The 24,944-nt window shown below is 40.1% G+C and overlaps 1 protein-coding gene across 1 annotated transcript in view; it reads right to left on the bottom strand.

Moving 5' to 3' along the window:
- Nucleotides 1-1,119: 1,119 nt before the first annotated feature.
- LOC146988343 (uncharacterized) overlaps nt 1,120-24,944 on the bottom strand; it is a 71,266-nt gene continuing 47,441 nt past the window's right edge. Inside the window, exons 4-5 of the mRNA XM_085773551.1 lie at nt 11,153-11,358; nt 1,120-4,476 (exon numbers count right to left, since the gene is read on the bottom strand). Coding sequence (XP_085629677.1) covers nt 4,269-4,476; nt 11,153-11,358 — 414 coding nt within the window. The 3' untranslated portion in view covers nt 1,120-4,268. The remainder of the gene's footprint in view (nt 4,477-11,152; nt 11,359-24,944) is intronic.

The raw sequence follows: 24,944 nt of genomic DNA, 5'->3' as shown, positions 1-24,944 counted from the left end.
AGACACTGGAGCTGTCGGCTCAGGTCGAGGTGGCGTCTGTGAGAAGTCACCGCGGTAACGCAGTGAGGAGGAATGGAGCGTTACACTGATGCTGCATTCACCTGCAGTCGGCCGTCGGTAACAAACCAGACGTCATTTTAGTCACAGAAGTCGAGAGAAAGCCGGGAAAACGTGGGTCAGGTCAACAATACGATATCGCCATGACAACATATTGTCACGTATTGTTTTGCCTCGTGCTGACGGACCACTTGTTTACATAGAGGTTTGTTTATGCCGTTACATGCAGCGGCTGTCGTCCGTCTGCCGTCTGCCCAATTTCACGTGAATGCAGCATGAAAAATACGATTGAGTTGCTTGCGATCTACAACCGCAACGCTAGATGGGAGTCATTTCTACACAATGTACCTTTAATATGAAGGTAACATAATGTTGTACGGGACGTTGGTCTCTACATTTAGTTGAAGGCAACTTATGTTACACTTCCCCATGTTTTAAATGAAGTGTTGATTCATAAGGAGATACAGTATATTTGTGGTTTTAAGAGCCAAAATCTCCTCTCTCAGGCTTCTCTTGGGAGCTCTAGTGACAACAGGTCGGTGTCAGCCAATCAGAAGAGAGGAGGCTCTGACCCCGTCTTCTAATTGGCTGATTGTTTTGGCTGACGGCTGGCTCTGAGAAAGTAAATACTGCAAGATGTGGGGCATGGCTAAGAGTGTTGTTGTAACAGAAGACCTGAGAACTTGTTTTAAGGCTCAGGTTGTGTGCACCTGTGGACTGAGGTTTTTGATACTTTCACAGCATTTACATAGAACCTAGACCTGATCTATAATCAAACAATACATGGAGATCGACGTGTATGGAGATTCAATATAAACATCCATCTTTTTACAACATGATAGCGTCTACCAATATATGAACTAATTAAAACCAGCTCCAAGAGTAAAATGTTGTATTCACATTGATATCAATTACAGTATGTAGACGATCTACAGAGCAAAGTTCTGTTTGATGGCAAGATAAAAGGGTGAAAATATTTTAAGTGAAATGTACACCTCAAGTGATGTTTTGCTTCTTTTAAAGAAAATTGGCCAAAACATGTTTTGTGGAGGCCCCGTCCATGGAGGCACATCGCTCAGCTTCAGTACAGGTGCTCCCAGCTGCTTCTCCAAACTGCAAACAAAGCGATCTGGATCTACAACAGATAATAGTCACGTACAGACTGTCGATAACTACCTCACACAACCCCGTTCATTATTTTGGTTGTTATTGCAATGCTGCTGTTCTGTTGACTAAATAATTCATTGACTAATTGTTTCAGCACTTGTCCTGCTCAGCTTTACTTTCTATTGTCTACATTGTCACATGATCTGCTTGCCTGAGCCAGTGATGAACACCGACAACAATCATTCAGAACATAATGTGATAATGCGTTGATGGCGGTGACACGCTCACATCACAGGCAGCTGTAGCTCAGGTGGTAGAGTAGGTAGGCTATTAATCAGAAGAGTGGCAGTCCAATCCTTGGCTCCTCTTGCCTCATCCTTGGCACATCCAAATTCTTCCAAATGTGCAGATATGGCTAAAATGTCTTGGACAAAATCAACTCTCAAATAAATTAGTTGTAGTGTAAAGAAGCCTCATTCCAAAATTGTGCACCTGGAATCAGCGTGCTGTGGCTGCCAGACAGGAAGGTAAAAACAGGGGAAGGTGTTGAGCATTTGTCTTCAAGGATGGTCTTGTAACCTTTCAGTTTGCCATTTGCGGCGACGTCCTGTCGGTGGGTATAGATGTAAGAGAACCCACTGGAGGGGCGCCCTCCCTACATGCCCACCTGCCTCTCTTACTGCAGTCTGCTGTACCATGTGGAACCCCAGATGTTGCCGGCAGAATAATCCACACTCATACACTCATGAAAGTGTCCATCTGGCCCCTCACGCACACATTAAGCCCCGGAACCATACAGGCATGGGGACACTGGGAGGCCTCTGCAGGCCTGTTATTGTGGCATTTACCAGATACAGCAGTGAGATACTGCTGTACGTCTTCTATTCTGTCCATAGAAAGCCAAGGCTGAGGTAGTGCACAGCTGAGAGTCACTTGGCTGTGACCGAGAGGTGAAACGGAGAGGGACTGGGCAGGATAAGCCTGCAGATCTCACTGCTAGCAGAGCAGAGCAGAGTGGAGTGAGGAGGATCTTTTTACATTAGCTGTGCCTCAGGCACATGCAGATAACAGCAAAGCTGCTGCCTGGCAGGAGAGGCACCAACACTACAGCCCTGCATCACAGCTGGCAATGTTTATCCAATCAAAATAAAAGACTGCTTTTTGATTTCAGGCTTTTCTTTGCAGAAATGAAAAATATTATATGTATTTTATTTTGACTAAATACAGAGAGACCTGAAAATCATTCAATATAAACATCAGACTGAGGCCCGCCTCACTTTTTATTTGTTTTCACAAAAACTTCTTAACAACATAGTGGTTGAATTACCGTTTTCAGGAACACAACAGTTCATTATTCAACAGTATTTAATATACAAGATAGTTTCCTATGGAGTGCATTTATTTTATTTACAGTAACTTCCTAAGAAGCATTACAGGGGCCTTACAGGAGGTCTCCATTCTGTGGCTGTGGAGGGGTGGGTGAGCGACCCTGATGATGTCATCAGTTCATATCTGCTTGAGCAAATAAAATACAAAACTAATAGCCTCTGTTAACAGCTACTGGTTGCATTGTGGGTAAATTAGGCAGTGTTTGTGGAGTTTGACACATTTTCAGAACAGCAGGTCAGTATGTTTTGTCCCCTGTGGCGTTGCTTTTGACCACTATTCCAATGAAAGTACAGAGCGAACAGTACCGTCCTTTTAATTCTTTGAGTGAATCACAATTTAAAGTGAAGCATGTTGGTCATGCAGGCCCAGAATAAGGGGAACTCTACTACACCAAACACAGAACTGGTATAGATGATAATGATGTGCTCTGATCACCTGAAGCTCTGTGATCGCTATAACCCAATCAGTTATGTCTGTCATTAACCTGGTGGGCAAATGTTACTACTACTTATTGGAATCATTTTTCTCTATGATAATGATATTCCATAAAAAGACCAAAGTCTCTGACTCTCCAGCAAATACTGTGCCTGATATACAGTATCTCACCTGTTCCTTCATTTCCATTAACATACCTGCCATAGTTCATTTTGACTCCACTGCCGCTGCAGTGAAGTACTTACTCACTAGTGCACCAAATGCGCGTTAACAGTAGAAAACAATCCCAAAGACAAAAACCATTTACTGTGAGTTAAGTAATATTTACAAAAATCAGCTGTTTGGAAAATAACTGAACCTGTGAATTGTTATTCAATAAAAAAACAAAACAAAAATAGAACAGGTCACTGCTGCAATCTGATGCATTGTCAATTTTGGTTTTCACATTGATTTTGTGGTTGAATATACAGATCCTTTAGCCAAACGTTTCAGTTTCGCATCCTCAGCTATATCATTTCCAATACTTCTTAAGTGCACAAGCTTTATGACTACACGCCTGAAAAATGTTGGCTACGTCGAATATGAACGTTCTGTCTGATATACTGAAGTGTAGTGCGGCTTTGCATCTCTCTCAGAACATGCAGTAGATGCAATGGGAAAACTGCTACATTTGAAAATAATCCATAGACGATATGATGCTAATAACATGAGGGCTACTTGTTGGCACTTTTTCCATTTGTATGATAATGGTTTATGTTTTAAGAACTAGTGTCTCGCTGGGAAGCTTTACTCCCATTTCTGAAGCAGCAGTGGGACAGACGTTGCTCTCGCCCCCGTCCTCGTCACCACTTCACAGGCTATTCAATTAGCAGAAGAAGCATGGGAGATGGAGCCATAATGGAGCTGATGAGATGCACAAGGACAGGTGACACTAATCAGAGCGGCGCCCCATTGTCTCTGTGTGGGCATCATTAAGGATAGAGAGTGATTTCAGGCTTTTTTTTCTCTCTGAGCCTGAACACACTCATGCAAGCTGCGTGCATTCTCTTCCTTATCATCAATTTGCAATATGTGAGAATACATCCACTGAATAAAGTGTAAGGGTGTGACACAGAAGAAAACAAGAATATTTGACACCTCAAAAACAGGTTTTAAAGTGTAAGATCTCATAAATGCCACACTGATAAACAGATGTGATGTTTCCAATGGCTGTTAGACACATCTCATACCCAAAGGATTTTGTCTGGCCCTCTTTTCTGTAAAATCCCTCTGTTAGTGGTTCAGAAAAGGCTGAGACATCCACTCTTCAACGCGTCCACTCGACTGGGTGAGCCCGCTGATGAAGCATGACCTGCCGCAGCTGAAGAGGCCTCAGCCCGATCCCTGCGGCCCAGACTCGTTCTGTCTTCCTCCGAGCCGCGGGCCCGGACGATGAAGGAGCTGTGCTCAGCCTGCCGGTAGCGGCTGCTGAGGTAGCTGGCCAGACAACTGACAAAACACAACCAGTGAACAAACATTAGGGGAGAGAACTGACTCAGATATCCAGGGTCTGACTACGTCATCCCACACATTTCTGTCTTCCAAGTCCAATTAGGTACATTCACACTTCATCCCAAATAACTTTGTTAGTATAATAACATAATCCTAATCTCATTATTAAATCCCTCTCCTCCCATTAACTGAGTCTTTAGTGTATGTGGGAAACTACTGCTGAATCCTGAGCACCGCTTAGCTGCCTGATATGATGTGACAATAGAGTCTGGTCTGGACCCAGTGTCTCCAAATATTTAGGAAGAGGACATATTTTCTATGTAAACCAGGAACTGATGCCTCGTTCAGTCTCAAGGCCACTTTAAAAACACTCCACTGGGTCTCAGGAAAGGGCACAGGTGTCCACATAGGGGGCACAGGCACATCTACTGTCTTTTATGTATTTTCAGTACATCAGAGCCCTTGAAATTAAGATAATAGACAACAATAATGATTTGGATGAATACTATAATGTAGTGCTTCGTGTCTGCATGAAGCTGTCTTTCTCAATATTTAACGAACCAGGGGCATGACCAACCCCTGATAAACCTGCAGTAACTTTTGGACATTTGGGGACAGCACACCAAGGTGTCAAATGTCCCTGACATTAAAACCTAGTGAGCTGCCATGGTGAAGAGGTTAGTAAGCATTCAGGTTAGCCAACAAATCTAAGTCCAATTGTTTTAACTTTTAACTCTACTTTGGTCTCCACCAACCATGAAAAACCACCAGGGCCTGTAGGTGTTTAATGCTCTGCTCTGTATAAGGTAGTGTTCAGAGCTTTTTCACTGAAAACAACACATAAAATCAAATCAATGAGCTGAAACTGTCAGGATAAAATGTTTTCCTCGCAATACATTATTCTAAATGTAATCTTTTCGAAGGTATTGTAGGGAGAAAGTGGGTATTGGGATCTATTTGGATTTGATGGTTTTCCACCACTGTGACAATTTCAGAGTAGACTAAACTAGATTAATAAACGGAGCTGGACCAACATTAGCGTCATTTGCAGTCATATTTTCGGCCACCTGGTGAGTATCAGGCCAATGCTCACTCTATATTTAGCTCTATTTTTGGTCTCAGTGATGTGTGGAAAAATATCTGGATACCTTCACCGTTCATTGTGTAGTCTTGAACATTATCTGTGTGCTGGGCTGTGATGAACAGATGCTGTGCAGTGGGTTTTTAGAGATTTCAACAACACTGATTTGAGTGGTGGGATCAACAAAACTTAAGATGAGCAGAAAAAACAAAACAATGAGCTGGAAGATGGCTTAGAAATCCATGAGGTAACTTCAGAGTTAGGTGATAATTCCCTATTTTGTGACTATGAGCGACACTTTATACACACTGAGATTTCATCCTTTGTTGATTTAAAAACAGTGAACAGAGCAGCTTCAAGTTGCCTAAATGCAAGTCATGCTGTTTAGAAAAAACAGCTGAATGAAAAACAGTTTTGTTTTGTAAATTTGAGAGGAAATTCAATATTTGCAATGTTATTGATCAAAGTGTAATCCATTACATCTTTAATACATCTTAGCAATAGCTGCATGTGGGAGACAGAGTTGTTACTGAACATTACCTTCGGCTGATTGGCCAAATGGTTACAAGTACCTCTAATAATTTCCACCTTATGTAATGTGTGTTTAAGAAGTAATGAGCATGTGGACACACTGTGTTCCAAAAACTCTTTTAGTTTTATAGACCCCCAAACACAACCAAATGCTACACAATATTATAAAACCCTATGTGAAAAAAAGAAGGTATAAAAGGTGTAGTGTACAGCCTCCCTGATGATGTACTTAGCTGCTATAGATCATAAAAAATGTGCATATTTTAGTCTCTGGAGACGGTTAAGTGCAATCATGTGATTCTTTATGTTGGTGCACACCAACAATCCTGAGCTAGTTATCATGAGGTTGATATGACTGATGTGGGAGTTAATCATGACAGCTTGACTCTGACGCCATCATACTGTATCATTTTCTTCAATCAGCAGCCACTTAATATCAAGACAGACACTTTTCAGTAATACCTGGCAACCTGTGGGAGGACCACAGAAATCAAGGCTGATGCTCATTATTTCCACATGTACCTTTCCACCTATAATATTCAATAATGCATTGTAGTTTAACAGTGTGACATTTTTGGGAGCTGCTGTTCTGTACAAAGTAAAATGCTGGACAGCAAACACAAAATCCTTCTCCCTCCAGATTGACTGGACGCATAACCTCAGTCCACATAGTAATTGTCTACTGAAGCAAATCAATGCCTCCGATCAGAATTGAAGCATTCTGCTTGTTTACAACATCTATCATTTGTTCTTATCAAGTGTGATCAGAGCAATTTTCCCTCCCTTAATATAGGTTTGATGGGAAAGAGAAAAGCTCAATTCTCTGAGAATTGGAAAACACATTTCTTGTGCTTTGTGGTAACTAAACTGTCAGCAGATAAGAGAGTCCATAGTATCAACTTGTGGGTAATTCATCTTACAATTGTGCTGTTGTGTTTTCATTTGGAACAGCCTGGAAATATGGTTTGAGGCCTTTGCTCAAATGTCACAGCAAATGCTTTGTTCACATGTTCACACAAAGGACAATGTAAAGCTGAATGCAAAATGTGTTTTACTGTCCCCCCCCCCCCCCCCCCTTTCCTCAAATTCACATACTTCCCAGACAGGTGATGAATTAAAGGACAAACCCGCATCAAGTGTCTTTGTAAGGTGCTGGGCTGCCACAATAGTTTCATTGCTCCTGGGATTTATACTCTACCAGTCTGGAGGGGTGGACACCAGTCCTCCAAAAGATATTCCCTCATTAGATGTTTAGCTGATGGTCTGTCCAAAATCTCCCCAACGTGCTCCATTATGTTGATATCTGGTGACTGTGAAGGCCACAACATATGATTCACATCATTTTCAAACCCATTAAACCACTCACTGACCCCTCCTACCCTATGGATGGGAGCCATATCATCCCTTTCTCCACTCATTTTTCAAGTATTTCCTTTAATTTGTCACCCATCCATATGTGTAGTTGTTATTTAAAAAAAACAAAACAAAACAAAAAAAACACATTTGTACCCTTTGTGTAGAGTTATAGTATCTGCAAAAGGGCGATGAGCTACTCGTCCTCAGGCAGCTCTGCAAACTGCTGCAGACAGTAGCGTGAGGTGAGAGAGCAGTGTAGGCCACTTTGTATCATGTCAGCGCTAGCGGTTAGACGCCATCTCCACAGTGTCCCTTGTCACCAATCACATCCTTTTAAACCACCCAGGGAGCTTGACACCCCCCTTGCACACACACACAGACACACACACACACACTCCCTTATCTGTCAATGCTGCTTAAATAATGTAATTAATGACTTAATTAACATTTCCATAATCTATTTTAATAAATCTAACACGGCATAATGAGAGTTTCTAACCTCCAGGCAATGGCATATAAAAATTCACAGTGCGGAGCTGCATGGTCAGGGCACTGTCTCAGCACCGCGACTCCTGCCATGACAGTAAAGGAAGGAGAGGGTGCATATTGTGTGACAGCCTTCTGAAAGGCAGTTCAAGCCTGACAAATGTCATGTGACTTTGTGAATCTGTCCAATAAGAGACCTGTAGAAAGAGGGTCAGGGCTTCACAGATTGTTTTAGAGGTTCGAAATGTTGAAAGGACTTCAGGAGCTCCATAGACTTCCATGGAAATGAGACAGATTAATGTGAATGAAGTTGGTAGGCAGACCTTGAGGAAGAACAAATGATAGTGTTGAGTCTGAACACAACTCAGAGGGTCTATATCATCTTATTTTGTCACCTAAATCCAAAGCTGCAGCTCCCTTATCTCTTCCTGCATGTGTAATGATACAATATCTTTATAAAAGCAGGATGACTTACTGCTGCATCTCAGAGATAGATATGTAACTTAACAGAAACATACAGTAACTATTATCATGCAGTGTTAATCTAACATTCTTGTGTATGTTTTTTATTGTGATAGCCTGTCTCTCACTACTTTATAACTTGTCTAATCAGTATGTTACTGTACACTTAGCTACAAGCCCATTGGTTCCTGCTGAAGATGGAAATTTAGGTTAATTAAAAGAATTTCTTAGTTGAGCTGTGTTTTTTTGTCACATTACTCAAACAGGAGAAAACCGTTTATTGTTGTGAACTATTTTCAGTGGCAGATAATACACATTTGGTTGTCTTTTGCATTATTACCACAGCATCTGGATGGTGTATTAGCATCTAAGTAAAAACCACTATAGTGTGTGTGTCAACTGTAATACAGTTAGTTAGTAAAATCAATTCAGTCAGATTAATCCTGTTCATTTTGTCTTCTTGTTAAGGTTGTTTTTTTCTCGTGTTCAGACAAGGAGTAGAGAGTGTTATCTGCTTGACAGTTTCGACTGTGACTTCAGTCTTCCTCAGAAGTGTCATCAGCACGTCGGATGACGTCAAGCAGGTAACACTCTCTACTTTTTGTCGGACCACAAGAAAAAAAACCCTGAATCAATTCAATTCTGCCCCCAAGTACACCTCTGATTATTGGCAAAATATGCCCCCAATTGATCTGTGGATGGAAGCCTTGTGATCACCTTAAGGCTGACAACAGCGTTCACTATTTAAGCCGTGACACTCTGGTTCTCTTTCTAGTCTCAAATCAAACACTGTAACTAAATCTCTTATTTAAACACATTACTTTGTTTAAACATTTGGTAATGTCTAACACATGTTTGGTTTATATATATTTTTCATCTTGCCCCTTTTTATTTACTATTAAATCATTTAGCAATTATTTATTTATTTTGAATCATTACGATTACTATTGTCATTTTGCAATTACCTCAAATTTATTCAGGCTTGTCCTGCACTTACTCATCTTAGTGAGCAAAATATTAGTCTACAGTGTTTAATTGCTTTACAGCAAACCCAACGTGTCTCTAAGGTGTTGTAGCCATGGTAACTGACAACAGGTACAGTAACAGAGACACAGTGGTTCAGTCACTGGGAGGATGGCAAAATGCTTTAGCCCCCCCTGCCATTAGACAGACATTACTGTATGTTATCATTTCATCAAAAGTCACATGAGAACACAGCACAGGTCCAACGCAATAAAAAAGGTCAGTCCCAACTGTTTACTTGTTTATCTTTGTCTTGAAGCCTGTTTCAGAGATGAACAGGGTGTGTGGTGGGTGAGAGATGAGGGGGTTGTGCCTTACAAGGACTTCCCCCCTGGGGCTGAGGAGTGACTCAGATGCACCCTGACAGGGGGCAGCAGGAGGCTGGCACATCCCAGGCAGCACAGGCACCATGGGGCACGAGTCTGTGAGGCCCACCGATCCTAATAAGGGCACCCACCAACCCTCCTACTGCACCAGCAATAATGTAAGCATCAGCTGACAGCAAACCTGTTCACTACAGACAGATAGCTCAAAAGTTCAGCAAACTTAGGCATCAAACTACATAAATACACTATGTAATGTTAATATTTGTTGTTTATTATTTTAAATGATTCCTAGATAATAACAAAGTATCTCTATTTGAGCAGTAGCCTATAACTGTTAGCATGACAACATAGTTGAGCCTCTTTCAACTCAAACAATGAGCAAATACCTGCAGCTGAGATCAGCCGAGAGTGGAGCTCGTCTGAAGCTGCTGAATGTGTTGTAAACAAACCAATTTCCTGTCATAAAATTACAGCTCGTTGTTAGCGTGGATAAGGGCTTCAACAGCATAATGATGCAGAAGCACATTACCAGTGCAACCATATTTATTAATTACCAGTTCACTGGCCACATTCCTTGCAAAAGCGGTTAAAGGGGGGAAAAATGTTACGAGCCTTGTTGAGTTAATTACAAACAGCCTCTTATTTTAGTTGAGACAAATACTGGAGGACGGACAGATGGAGAACACAAAGATTGAATTGCTATTGGCCTGAAAAGGAGCTAAAGGTTGCATGGTTGTTTCTGCTTAATCTCTACTGTCAACATCATATTTTATGATGAATTACAAAGCAGGGGAGCCTGTCTTTCTCATATAGTTCTTCCTGTCTGTTCGTAATTAAGCATATAAGTATTTTTCAGCACTGTGTTTGAGTTACTACAGTTATAGATTACGTAATCTGTATTAGTAATCTGATTACAGTATTTGTCACATGTTGTTTTGTAATCACAGAGAATTGTTCATGCCAGGAATCTAATTCAGTATTTACAAGTTAGATGTTAATAAAAACAGACTGTTCATTTACTAATGGTTTACAGAACCGCAGGCATTGTTCCAATTAGCAATATCAAAATGGGAAAGAAGACTAAGTGAAAACAAGAGGGGTGGGGGTAGGGGTGAGGGGGGTGCTGGGGGTTGGACAACAGCATGTTTTCAGAGATGATTATTTGGGTGACACGGATGCTCGCCGCTTCTTGTTTTGAAACTCACATAAAAATGAAATATTACTGGAAAATACTGTTTGCATTTGGGAGATGAAAACACACATAAACCCAGAATACAATCATCATTTTAATCACTACTATTCAGACTGTCTTTGGCATGTTGTACGAAGATCAGACCAAGGGCACTTTATCTCTAACAGGTACAGATATGAAGCTTAATAAACACAGAGTTACAATGTAAACACTCACTTGATTAGCAGGATCTCTGTCAGCAGACCAAAGGAGGCTGCTGCCACTTTAAAGGTGCTGGGAGGGGGAGGGCTGGTGAAGGCGGTCATCATGCAGTGAACGACATAAGGCACCAGACCCAGCAAAACAAACACAGTGATCAGCACAAGCCACGTCTGCCACTGGAAGCTCACCGACCGCCATGGAGAACTCCACTGGAGCTGGTACTGGAGAATGACAGAGACACACGATATGCATGTGTGAGTCCTCGTGGTGTTACACGATCACACTGTTCAGCAACATGGTTACAGTTTAACATGAATAAACAGGAATGTAAAACCAAGGACACGATGGGAGCTGCAGCTACGTACATTAACACTGTGGCTCACTGAATCGACCCCCACTCTGTTAATCCAGTGTGCAACATTAAGTCAAAGTTTCACTTTTCTCCAGACTTTGGTTTATGATCAAATACTTTACATTAAATTAAATTAAAGCCTCTGTACAGACTTTTCATTTAGTGTTGATTTTGGCGGCCCCTGTGGCGGAATGAAGACTGCATTTCCCACTGTCATGAAGACGTTTGTAGATTTGTTTTGGAAACGTCAGAAAGAAGACGGGACTTGTTTTTTTTGTTTTTTTAGCAGCGTAACGGACCACTGACGAAACGACACGAATAGTCGCGTCGTTTCGTCAGTGGTCCGACCCGACCATGCCTTCCAGAGGTATAGAATTAGACTACTTAGAAATAGCGTATTTTCACACTGATGAGCTCATTTGCTGTTGTAGGTAACAGAGACACATCAGCAGAAACCAGAGACTTTTGCGTATCCAGTTAAAAGCTCCGTACAGGGACTTTAAGATTGAAATGAAATGAAATAACCACAAATTAGCGATAGCAACCAATCAGCTTCTAGTAACACACCTGCCCTTCTGACATCCTAACATTGAAGAAGTGATAGCAGTTGATAGAAGTTGTTACTTCAAACCTGTAATAACTCAGTTTTCTGAGAGGCAGCAGCAACAAGCTCCTTAATTTCCACATTCAGCTATTACAGATTAAAAGGGACAACGAGGAGTTTTGGAAAAGCGAATTGTTTTCACACTACATTTATGAGCCTCCGCGCGCACCGTAAAATTCTTTGACCGGCGCAAGACGGACTCATGTTTTCATTCATCAATAATTAAAGTCAGAGGTTCAAAGACGATCACACCCGTCGTAGTTCTGACCATAAACGGCGATTCAGCTGCGTTATTCTCATGACTCGCCACAAAACCGAAAGTAAGGAAACGCTGGTCGGCTCGCCCAGCATTTCCGCCACCACTAATAATAACAAAAAAACGATAGAGACAGAACGATATATTTATCGAAAATGGGCCCATTAACAAGTGTGGGTAGCGGAGATTCATCCACATTAACGTGAGACTTTTTTTATAACCGAATAGAAACTCCTCGTTGTCCCTTTAACATATTGATTCATTTGGACTCATGTTTGCATCCACCTGATGAATGTATGTCCAATATACTATCATACTCACTTTCAGCTGGTTCTCCTCTCTAGCAGCTAAACAATAGGCTGACATTCACTAACTATTATCATTTGATTTACTTTATAATATGTAGATTTAAAAACTGACTTATAACAACAACAACTTCAGCAGCTGTGACAATCATAGGCTAGGCTTGTTCTTCTGTTATTCTACTTAGTCTATATGGATGAAACTCTAGATACCTAGTTATGCAGGAAGATGACTAACCACCGTTAATCAGCCAAATGTATCGTCAACTGGCTGAAATAGTTGTTACTTAGGACAATGCCAAACTTCTCTGAGTCACACTTCAAAAACTGCACAAACGCTTAAAGAGAACAACCCCCCCCCCCCAGACACACACACATAACACATAAATGCACAGACAGGGCCATACCCATACATAAAAACAGTAAAGCATGCATGCAGTCATCAAGCCACATGCAAATACTGCCTTAAATCCTCGCCAAATATCGCCCTGCTCTGGAGACAAACCAAACCACTCAAACAGTGTTTGATTAGTGTCTGGAATTCATCTGCAAATGCACACTTGCCTTGTCCTCTTTCATGGCTGCTATTCATTAATTAGCTTCTTTGTGCAACTGAGCTATCCTCAGTGTTTAAGGTTACATCAGGCCCCAGTAAGTGGCTGCCTGATAACAGAATGCATCCATCTTCATTACTCAGCCCTTTCTGTCTAGGCTTACTCCTCCACAACTGAGCTATGTCAGTAGGTTCTAAGGAACTGGTCCATTTCATGCATTCAGATCCTGAACTTTTGCCTCCTTTGATTTTGGTCGCTCTGATTAAATTACCGAGTTTGTGGTTTCCAATTCATATTAGGTTCTTTTGTGGTGATTTTTCTCAAGGTGGAGCAGTGGTGCAGTGAAATAAAAACAACCTTTTTGTGTTTTTTGATTACAAATGATCTTTTTGATAGTACACCAAGAACTATCAGATAAACACTGAAGCCAATTAATTTGTAATTCTCATGCTAATGCCACATCCTGTCCTACTCGGTTAATTGGTTTGAGACTTTGGAGCCATATAAATCAGTAAAAGTGGTCATTTTGGTCTATTAAACCACACATTTTATATATTCTAGTTGAGGGTTAACATTACTCTGAAAAGTAAAAAGCTGTGGATCACATTCAGGTCATAATAATGAATAATTCTATTTCAATTCAATTGGACTAGGGAACTAACACTTCATAAACGATTACATCTGAAATTTGGTATCTATCAAATTAATTATTAAATTCATCATATATAAAATACAACTCTATGTTCAATTTATGGTTTTTATAGCATTTGGCTTCACATTACAAATATATTATGAGCAAATGTTTTCGTTGGTGCACCCAGAGAGACAAATTGTCAGCTTATTCCATCCTTTTTGCCAAAGAAACCCCAGATATTCAGATAAATGTCTTCTTAAACCAAAACATGTGTTTTCAATCTGAGAGGAAATATGAATAGACTCAAGCCCCAAGTTAATGACAGAGCGAATGTGTTGCCACACAATGAATGCCTTCTTTTGTAATTTAAGGAATGGAACCTGACAACACGAGCTTTCAAATGGGGACTAAATGTGGTGGTCAGTCTTTAAGGTTTTGGATGACTGAAAGCAATTGAACACAATTTGGTGACAATCCTGAAAAGGCACTTTTAAATGAAGCTCTTAGCGTCACATCCATCAGTGGGATCTCAGCTTTTAGTCATTTCAAGGTCAAGACACTTTGAATCAGGTTAAAAGCAGCGCAAAATGTTTATTGTATTCTCTCAGCCAAATTAATTATCTGTGAAGAAGCTGAGTGAAGTAGCCATAAGGAGGCAGACCATCACATCTGTCTTGTCTCCACGTGACTCTGCATGGAATGTAAGCAGGTTTTTAGTATTTTGGAGGCAAGTGGTTCAGAGGGAAAAGGAGACGTAATGGTCTATCTATTCCTGGGAAACCATGATTAAAGACACACTATATGAAGATATGTATCACAGGCCTGGCAGACTTACCTGACCCTTTTTGGTCAGGAACACCGTCTTGTCAGAAATTACATCTGCTCCGAAACTAATCTTAAATTCAAATAACACGTGGTAATCCAAACACTGCACTGAGAAGCAAGCCATAAAAGTCAACACTCCATACATTAACCACTGGTTAAAAATCACAGTGTGTTAATTACATCCTGATGTTTTATGACTATGACCTTTAAACACTATACCAATCAATCAATACAGGAGGGAGGCAGTCTATTGGGAATATTTAGATCCACAGATTCTGAAAGTAGGGCACTATTTATCCAAACACAATCATTATTAATAGCCGGACAGTCAACCCAAATACATTTTCTGCATATTTTCCACATTACCCCCTCTCCCTTTAGAAGTACAACCACATACACACTGTCCAGCATGGGGATAATTAATTCAGCTGAGCTGCCACATTAGTACTGCAAAGGGGATAAAGGGACAAATGCAATATTATCCTCATGGTCAGACATGTGTGACCTGCTATTTACACAACTGTACCAAAATAAAATAGATAAAATAACATCAAAAAACAATAAATAAAACAAATCAGCTCCAGTATTGTACTTTGAGATGTAATATTAAGAACGGAATGAACTGCTTCAGAAACAAAGTATTGATATGGCATATAGGCTGGTAGATTGACAAGAAACTTTTAATTTGTTAAACTTTGAGTTCAAGCACTTAATGGATGTTTATAGATAACAGTCAGGTACCACTTAAAATGATGACTTTGTAAAGAATGTGGCCTTGATTTCAGACAGGGATATGCTACCAGGTATCTCATTAGTTAGTGCCACTTCATTGCAGGGGAAATTACAAATGTTAGATCATATCAGATCGCTATCTATGTTGGATGACTGGAGATTTTTGGGGGTTTTGGAAGGCTTTTTTAATAGCTTTTCATACCTATATTTTTACATTTGATACAAGGAAGAATGTTGAAATATTTCAATATTTCCAATTACACATTACTATAGGAATATCATGTATACCTGCTGCAGTAGAGATCTGGATTTGTTTTCGCAACCTGGCTCAGTAGTATCCTTTAAATGGTAATCGGTGTATCGACTAACTTTAGGCAGATCTCCTAATTTCAAGTGCAACACAAATTAACTGTGGAAATGCCAAGCAGCTCCTGACACAGTCTCTTGTGTACATGCTGCCTGTTTGCTAACAACAGGGATGAAGTTCTACTTAGAAGAACCAGACGAGAAAGTCTATTAACTTATTGAGATTAAAAGCCTGATGCCTTCCCTCCCACACGTCCCTCCATGGCCCCATCCCCCGACCGGCATCACACCTCCAAAGGAGAAAGGTGATTGATGAGAGCCATCAGGTAGCTTGGAATCTCTTCTCTCATTAGACTCCTTATGCGTCTAAGCTGTTTCAACACACACTGGGAAACCAAGGCAGGGGGAAGGGTGTAAAGGAGGTGTCCATCCTCTGACTTTTTAAAAGATAAGTACTCATGCTAAAATATTTACTTTGTACATTAATCTCTCGGAAATTAATTTGCCATTATACATTCTCCCTTGGAAAAAAAAAGGCCTATTTTAATCAAGAAGTGTGGTTTCCACTCCCAACTCTTCATGCTCAGTGAGCTTTCCCTCTTGATTCACTCATGGGACTGCTTGGAAATTAATGTTCCTGTGGGAGCAGTGTTTGGACAGTCAGGGTGGATCCTATCATCGACCACAGAGGCTCTCTTGAGCAGGGCTAGCTGGAGTGGTGAAAAGGAAGAGAAAGGATGGTACATATGCATATCCATAACACAGTCATGCTCAATCACATTAATGGAGGTGGGGATTATATACTAATTGCTAATGTATAGCAGCATTACTGTAATGTGCTGCTGATTGCATGGCTGCAAACAGAATGGAGTCCATTCTCTTGAGATATATAACCTCACTGTATCTAACAACAACCAAGATCAACAGTCAGAATCAATGCCCTATATGGAAACAGTTTAACAGTTTGTGCTTGCAGCTGATCCCTGTTAACATTTATACCATGTTTTTTTTGGGGAGTCAACTGAAAGTTTTAGAGGCAGTTTTTTACAATGACCAGCAAATCATTGCAGTGTGAATAAGCAATAATCTATTGCTTGACATTAGAAGCAACCATTTATTAACCAGACATTGAGAACCAGACAGTGAAATGATTCTAGGTATCTGACGAGTTTGGAGGCTGGTGTCTTTTTCTTGGCCTATCAAAAAGAATAACTGTGGGGAACAGATTAAGCTGTGTCTTGATTGGCACTGAACTTGTAACCAGTAACCAGTGCTGTTGCAGAGCGATCTACATTATTTTGTGGGGTTTCAGGTCATGGTAGATTCAGAACTGGCACTACTTCCACAATGCTGAGCCATGATTTGATTTTGGTGCAATGGCTTCTCTGAGTATTGCGACTTAGAATGTTGGATTTTTGTCAGTATATGTTAATTTCTAATATATTTCAAACAGAAAACATCATTAAATGCCACTTTCTCCAAATGCAGCTGTTCTAACACATGCAGCAAAATGAATAGCTACACGTTCTGCAGATGTACGCCCTCACCGCACGCATACAGTGTGGTCATGGCCTGAGACAGTGCAAGGGAATGTGCTCAAGTGTCTGTGAGTGGGTAAGACAGAGAGTGCATTGTGTGAGACAGTTTGTGTGTCAGAGATGGAAAAAGAGGGCGAGTTTGTCTGTGACGGGTGGGGTTTTGGTCATCTGCCATCGGATAAGATATCCTGACAAGGCAATCAGAGAGAAACAAATTCTGCAGCCACACGGGTTCAACTCCGTCGTTCTTCACCCTGATGAGCTTTTGAAAAATGGAGTGCAGTTGAAATTGGTTTTGTATGAGAGGCTTCATATCTGTCTCTTGTCAGGATTATTGCCACCTGTCTTCATTGGCTGCAAAGGTCTGTTAATGAATCTGCCTCTCCTTCTCATGGCCGGAGAGTACGGGGTGAACAGAGCGCCACGTTCCCTCCACAGCGCCAGTGTGTCAGATGTACTATTCCAAATAAATATTCATCTAATTTAGGATAAGGCTACTGTGATGTTAAGCAACATCTCTAATCAGTATCATTAAAATACTACATCATGTCTTTCCACTCTAATTTTATGAGTGAAGCACTTTAATTGGAAATGTAATTTAATTTAGTTAATGAAAGTCCTGGGAAATGTTGTTTGAGGGACACTGATATCTCTTGTGATCAATGAAGCTGCAAATAGAGCTCTTCAGATACTTGCTTCTGAGATCATGTTTGTCTCTGACAGTGAAACCGCTTAGAACAGAATATAAATGAAATGGCGGCAAAATGGCTATTTCATCATTATTTATTACAGAAAAATATGCAATCTTCTATGGGAAGGTAATCCCTGATAAAACATGCCAGCTGATATTAGTAAAGGTAAGTGGAGGCCTGCTGTTAAGAGCACCAGCATTGATTTATTTGACATGGCTAGATTAATATGCCACTGGATACCCATGCCAAGCTTATCAGAGTAAAAGTGTTATTACACAACCATCAGCTGTGGTGCTGTAAATGAGCAGGAGGAAACTGATCTACCAGGCCAGATAGTATGAGGCTGGATGCAGGGACAAACAGCTTGGGCTGCTTTCTTTTGTTGCACGAGGCCCATCGCAATCCCACAGGAACTTGCCATTGGCCTCGGACCTGCAAAGTGTCAAATTGATCAAGTGTTAGCAGGGATTGTCTGCTGCAGAGTGTCTGCACCTGTGCATTCCTCTAAGTGTTGAGATCCCAGCGAATCTTGACATGAAGTTTGAACTTGGCCTGCTGTTTGTGGCTCAGGCGTATCCAGACATGCCTGGCTGAGAGCGGCTTGTATTGTACACACACTCCTGTCACTCTCCGCTGTTCTTTTGGAATGTAAACCACCAGTGTCATACCAGTGTGATGTACTGGGGCTGCACGTTTTTGTTGCAGTGCAGGTGCAGTTTGGAGTGCAGCTCTAAAGTGCTTTGCCAAGTTACAGCATGCAAATGATTCGGAAGAATCCAGGACCTAACTGCATGCACAACAAAGTTTTCTTTTCTCTTACAAGTCTGAACAAAGAAAATCATCGGATAACGTTTATTACATATTTCCCTTGTGAATGCATGCCACAGTACCCTTAATCAACAGCACCTTTACATATGTTTGATTAAAGTAAAAATGAGCTGTTGTTTCTCCAAGGACATCTTTTTATGTGAAGAATACTTTTTCATTTAGCAGATGCTTGTATGCAGAACAGTGTTGTTGCCGCCCACAGGTATAATCAACCAGAAAATTAATAATCATTCTGCAGCACTACAATAAATCATTATGCTTTGGACAATTAATAATGGAGGTGAAGCTTGGGATGTCTGATTACAATAGTTATGATGCATATCATCAATATTTAAATTTAACTTTTCACAATGGAATTTCAGACACCAGTGCACATTACTGATGTTTAAATTTGGCACTGGGGCGGGTCATGGCGGTTGAGGGATGGTGTGTATCTCCATTTACAACCCTAACCAAACTGCTATTACAAAAATTACAGTGCAGCACTTTTTGTAGCTATAAATTTACAGTTGATGCACAGCAAGAACAGGCTTGAGTGGTGATTCGAGGAAAAAAGTATAAATAAAGTGCTTTATGGAGCTTCTCATGCAACACATTCTGTTAGTATAAGTTTTACCTTGGAAGTTATTGAAACAGGTTTGACCATGTACTGTCACGACCTTAATGGAGTTGGTTAATTAGCAGTTGAGTGACACAGACAGTAACTGGTTGGTGCCGCACAGTTTTTATTTTATTTTTGTGCTGAATTTGATGTCATAGATAAAAGCTTCACAAAATTTATGTGGTTAGAAAGAATAGAACCCTGCGTCTCACAAAAGATCTTTTTAAAATCAAGGATTGTATGTTAAGGTGCCCCACAGGGTAGCTGTTTGGGACCCCAGCACTTCTCTTTTCTCAAAGCCAATTTAACAAGATTATACAAAAAAGAAAGGAACTGCAAGAATAGCGAGACTCCACTCCTCGCCACAAGCAAGTATAACTAAAATGAGATTTTTGTATATTTGGCTTTGATGTAATCTCATCACGTTGACCAAAATGCTGATATTGTAGTGGCAGTATAGCAGTTTATGTACTGCATTTGCCATCTAGAGAGAGCCGTTATGCTTTTAAATTTGTATTTCACATGTAAACTGGAGCCTAGTTTTTTCCCTTTGAAAAGTGGAACCTAGTTAGCCTAGCTAGTCACTTTTTTGTTTGTTTTCTTTCAACGTGTGCCAAGCCATCAGTAGCTTTGGCCAGCTTGTGAAAACTCCCAGCAACAAGTAGTCCTACAGCCTTAGTGTGACATGATTAAAATTTGGATGTCACCGATGGGATTTAAAAGATGTAACTATTTTAGTGGCCACCCACACAAAAATTACACTATCAAATGACAGCACTGGCACTCAGATTTTTTTTTTTTCAAATAAAATTGCAGTAAAATAAGTACATGAGTCAAAACAAACAGAGGATTAATGGATTTCTTAAATAAATTACACACCAGCTCCACCAGTTTAAGGCCAATTAACAAAACACCTTCTTTGATCCCTAAAATAATCATATGAAAATGAAAGACACTGCCGTCTACTAGCCGGCATCACCTGCACATGAACCTTAGCTTGACATCTACACATATTCCCACAAACGTTGTCCTGTTGTTTTTCCACTACCCGTGTGCAGACATGTTACACGCTGGGAGGATAACTAACACTGGGTCCACTCAGTTTTGACACCCAGCTCTCAAGAGTCAAAGAAGAAACACTGAAAAGCATGTGGGTCCCATACCTGAGCAGGGTAGTCAGCGCATTGAGTGGACATAAACTTCCTCCACCTGACATGTGGTGGGAAGAGGATTAGTTAAACACACTCAGCCTTGGCTGACTCACAGTTTGTGGAATCACAAAGTAATCTTGAGGCACATTCACTTAGGAGGCAGCTTGATGATCCCAGGCCAGTGATTTATTCATCTTAGGCACGTTGCGAGGCTGTAAGAATTTGTCAAGTTAGAATCCTAATTAAAACTGTTAATCACAGATTCCTGTTTGTTCAGCACTCGAGTGAAATGAAAAATGTGATCAAATTATTCATTGCTCCCTTTCAGACAGGTAAGTCAGCATAGCCCCAAGTGTCAATGTGCTGCAAAAGTTTATGAAAGCTTATGAAGACTTTATACCCAGGGGGCAAAATCCCAGTTTTTTGAAAAACGGACACGGAGCGTTGTAAAAGCTTTGACACCAGAAATGATATCTAGGAACTTCAAGGATTAAAACCTGGGTGGACAACCCGGTCAACTAGCTGCTGGAAAGCTACAGGGGGCCAAAACCCCTTTCTGGGGTCATTTTGCTGGCGAAATGATGTAAATGCAAATATTTAGGTACTACAATGGCATAAATAGTCATACAACTATAAAATTTGGCAGAGAGTATCTTGACACATAGGGGGAGGCATGAAAAAAACATTCTGGGGTTTGTTGCAACTCAATTTTAAGATATCACCCTCAACATCCCAAAAAAGACCAAAAAAAGTACTGTTCGCCTGACAAATTCTCATGAAAATTATTATTTTTCAGCACTTTATGGAGAATATCTATGCTTAACATGTATATAGAAAAATTCCTTAATTCATAAGCTTCCATTTGAGTCCAAGATAGCCTTTCTACTAGCTACTGGAAAGCTACAGGCTGTCTCCAAACAATGCAACACCTATTGTGAAAAACTACATGTTAACTGGCCTGATCAGAAAACATTCTATTTCTGGTCTCCCCAAAGTGAACAGATAGATAGAGAAGACTGTTGGCCACAGCAAGTGGGGCTTTTGAGATAGAAAGGCTATCTTGGACTCAAATGGAAGCTTATGAATTAAGGAATTTTTCTATATACATGTTAAGCATAGATATTCTCCATAAAGTGCTGAAAAATAATAATTTTCATGAGAATTTGTCAGGCGAACAGTACTTTTTTTGGTCTTTTTTGGGATGTTGAGGGTGATATCTTAAAATTGAGTTGCAACAAACCCCAGAATGTTTTTTTCATGCCTCCCCCTATGTGTCAAGATACTCTCTGCCAAATTTTATAGTTGTATGACTATTTATGCCATTGTAGTACCTAAATATTTGCATTTACATCATTTCGCCAGCAAAATGACCCCAGAAAGGGGTTTTGGCCCCCTGTAGCTTTCCAGCAGCTAGTTGACCGGGTTGTCCACCCAGGTTTTAATCCTTGAAGTTCCTAGATATCATTTCTGGTGTCAAAGCTTTTACAACGCTCCGTGTCCGTTTTTTTGCTTTGCCCCCTGGGTATTAAGCCCTGACTTTTTAATTTATTTGATATAGACAGAAATAATAAGTTGACATCAACAATTTAACCACCTGACCAGTTTGGATTTATCTTTTTATGTATATCAGTATAAGTTGAGACATTAAAAAAATCTGCTTCAGGCAACAGAAAGTATCAAGTGAACTGAATCAAAGTGCAAGTTAAGAGATATATAGTGAGAATGAAGCTTGCAGCTTTTACTAAGGTGAAACAATTGAGTGAAAACTGCTTTATTTTCTCACTCATAATATTTCATACAGCTCACACTTGGATTCTTATGAAATCATACATAATAATCTTGCTTTTATACTGTAGTTATGACATCGTCATTGAATCACTCACACTTAATCCACTATTATGCAATATGTTTTGCTGAGCCATGACCTAGACATGCACATTGGCCCTGACCATCTCAACACAGGGAACTGAAGGAAAACCACTGTATTGTTTACAGTTCAGTCACAAAGATGGAGACCAGTGAAGATCAGGGAGTCTACAGAAAGGGCTGAGCAACACAAATGGTAGTATTGCTACCTGCTGTGAAGACCCTATTAAAACAATGTAGACAGCAGCAGGCAGTCACTGTAAAGACCACTAGTAGGCCCCTTTGAAGTACAGTGGCTGCCTGATAACTTCAAAAATGGATGAAATAAAATAAATCAGACAGAATGGCTAAAGGAACCTCCTCATTGTACAGTGGATGGACACTGGTCATTGAAAACAATCTTCACCTCATGTCAGAATGCAGGTTCTCTTTACTCCATAAATATTGAATTATGGTTTAAAAATGTGCTGGATGTTCATGTGCAGCTGTCAAACTAAAGGTGATACCAAGAGTTGTCCATCAGTCTGATTTATTGTCCTGTATACTCCTGCAGGAGACACAACTGGGGCACTCAGAAGAGAGAGCCTAATAAATCTGCCAGCTGATATTAGCTTATCACAAATAAAAGCTACAAATTAACCTTTTAGCAGGGCTGTTGCTGCCCTAAAACTGCGCCTTTTCTTTATAATCTGCAGTACTGACCATGTAGTTTTTAAATGCTGGGACACCATCAACAGATTTAGATTATCTATTTCAACATGAATAAAAAAACATTTGAACACAACATTGAACGAGTAAAGGTTGAAAGACCAGACTTTTATTTTGGATGTCCCACCAAAACAGGACTTCAAGAGGAGATTATAAAGTGGGATCCACCTACTAATGTGCATGTACTGTAAGATGGTAATATGTTTTGTGGGATGTTGTGTGGTATTGCGTCTATCATGCTTGATAAAACTGCGCCAGTTAAAATGTGTGACAATCAGGGTGTTTTTTGGTCTTCCAAAGTCTGATTATCAGTTTATGTGTAATAATAACACACAGTTCCCATGTCATTGTAACCCAAAAACCACTGGACTTGTATTGCTTTATCTTTTTCATTCCCTTCAAGGTCGATGTATCAGATGAGTGAGTAACACCCATTCAGTCAGTCAGTGCATTAAAAGAAAATGCAATACACAAATCAGAATCACCAGAAATGATTGGGTAAATTACTATGATATTGCTTCCTTAGCTTTATTTATTGTATGTTATTTTGAGAATATGATGTTACTGATGCATTTCAACCTAATGAGGTGTGACAATGCTAAATTAGCAGTTAGTGAATAGATACATTGCTCTTTTAACCGACTGTCCCTTTGGGAAGCTGCTGCTGATGGTCCTGTACTGTGAGTTTAGAATTTGAATTAGTAGTGTATTTTTGTGCTTTTTTTGTATCACGTGAGTGCAAACCACATGGACATGGATAAAATGTTAAATGACATTAATATGATGGGAAAAACTTTATTTTTTTGTATATATTTTTTAAAATTTTCATTCTTGGACACTGTATGTTACACTAGTTTAAGATTTGCTTGGATTGAAATAATTGAAGGGGTAACAAATGATAACTGTCTTTAATCGGAATTATGGGCCTTAAAATTAAGCGCTATTGCCTGCTCTGCCTCTTGCTTTATTTGAAATAATTAAGCGGTTAGAATAAATAAAAACGGGCTTCCCAAAAATAAACTGAACATTTGAAAAAATAAATATCAGTTTGTGTATCATGTCATACATTTAATGCTTGCCTCTCCTGTTGATCATGTTGTCATCCTTCACGTAAATCTCTTAAACCTTGAGGGCCCCTGACTCTTTCAGGATGACAAGCAGTAAGTGGTGTCAAAATATACTATGTGTTCCTCCCTCCCATTGTTCTGCATGACCAAAGCCTGAAAGGTCTGACATTTTGAAAAAAGTAGGGAATTGCATGACTGATGGAAGTGAAGCTGAAATTGAAATTATGAACGAAGCATCTAATTGACGGAATTATTCTCAAGTAAAAGGTGTGCTTCATTTCCAAATTAGTCAGACCACATATCACTCAGGTCTTCTTCATCTGTGGCAAATATCTTACTCCTGAGTCTACTAAAGGTTTTTCTACCGTTGTTCTACCGTGTGACAGCCCCGGTAAGTGAGTGGGCCCCACTCTAAAAGCCCATCCAGACATAGATGTGTAGCACTGGTGACCTTTAATTTCATTCAGACTGTGTACAAATGACTTCAGCATAGCCCACTTAAGAAAAAAAAAAGCAGTGAAAGAAAGTCTGCAAGATTGTAGCTACTCTGGGTTTCGGCACACTGGCATTATCTACTCCCTAGCTTTAATGACTTCCTGCCGAGAGGAGCCACGGTGAGAGCCTTGGCAGTCAGACTAAGAATAGCATTAGACACAAGGTTATCTGGGCATTACACTCACTGTAACATGCAATTAACTCTACTCCTCCATTTTCATTACACAATTATTCATTAATGTCAATTTAATTTTATGCATTGTTCTACATGACCAAAGCCTGATTACGGGGCCCTT

The sequence above is a fragment of the Trachurus japonicus genome, chromosome 4 (assembly GCF_045865225.1).
Source record: "Trachurus japonicus isolate A0001 chromosome 4, Traja_1.0".
Taxonomy (NCBI): domain Eukaryota; kingdom Metazoa; phylum Chordata; class Actinopteri; order Carangiformes; family Carangidae; genus Trachurus; species Trachurus japonicus.
This window is presented reverse-complemented; position numbering and strand designations above follow the sequence as displayed.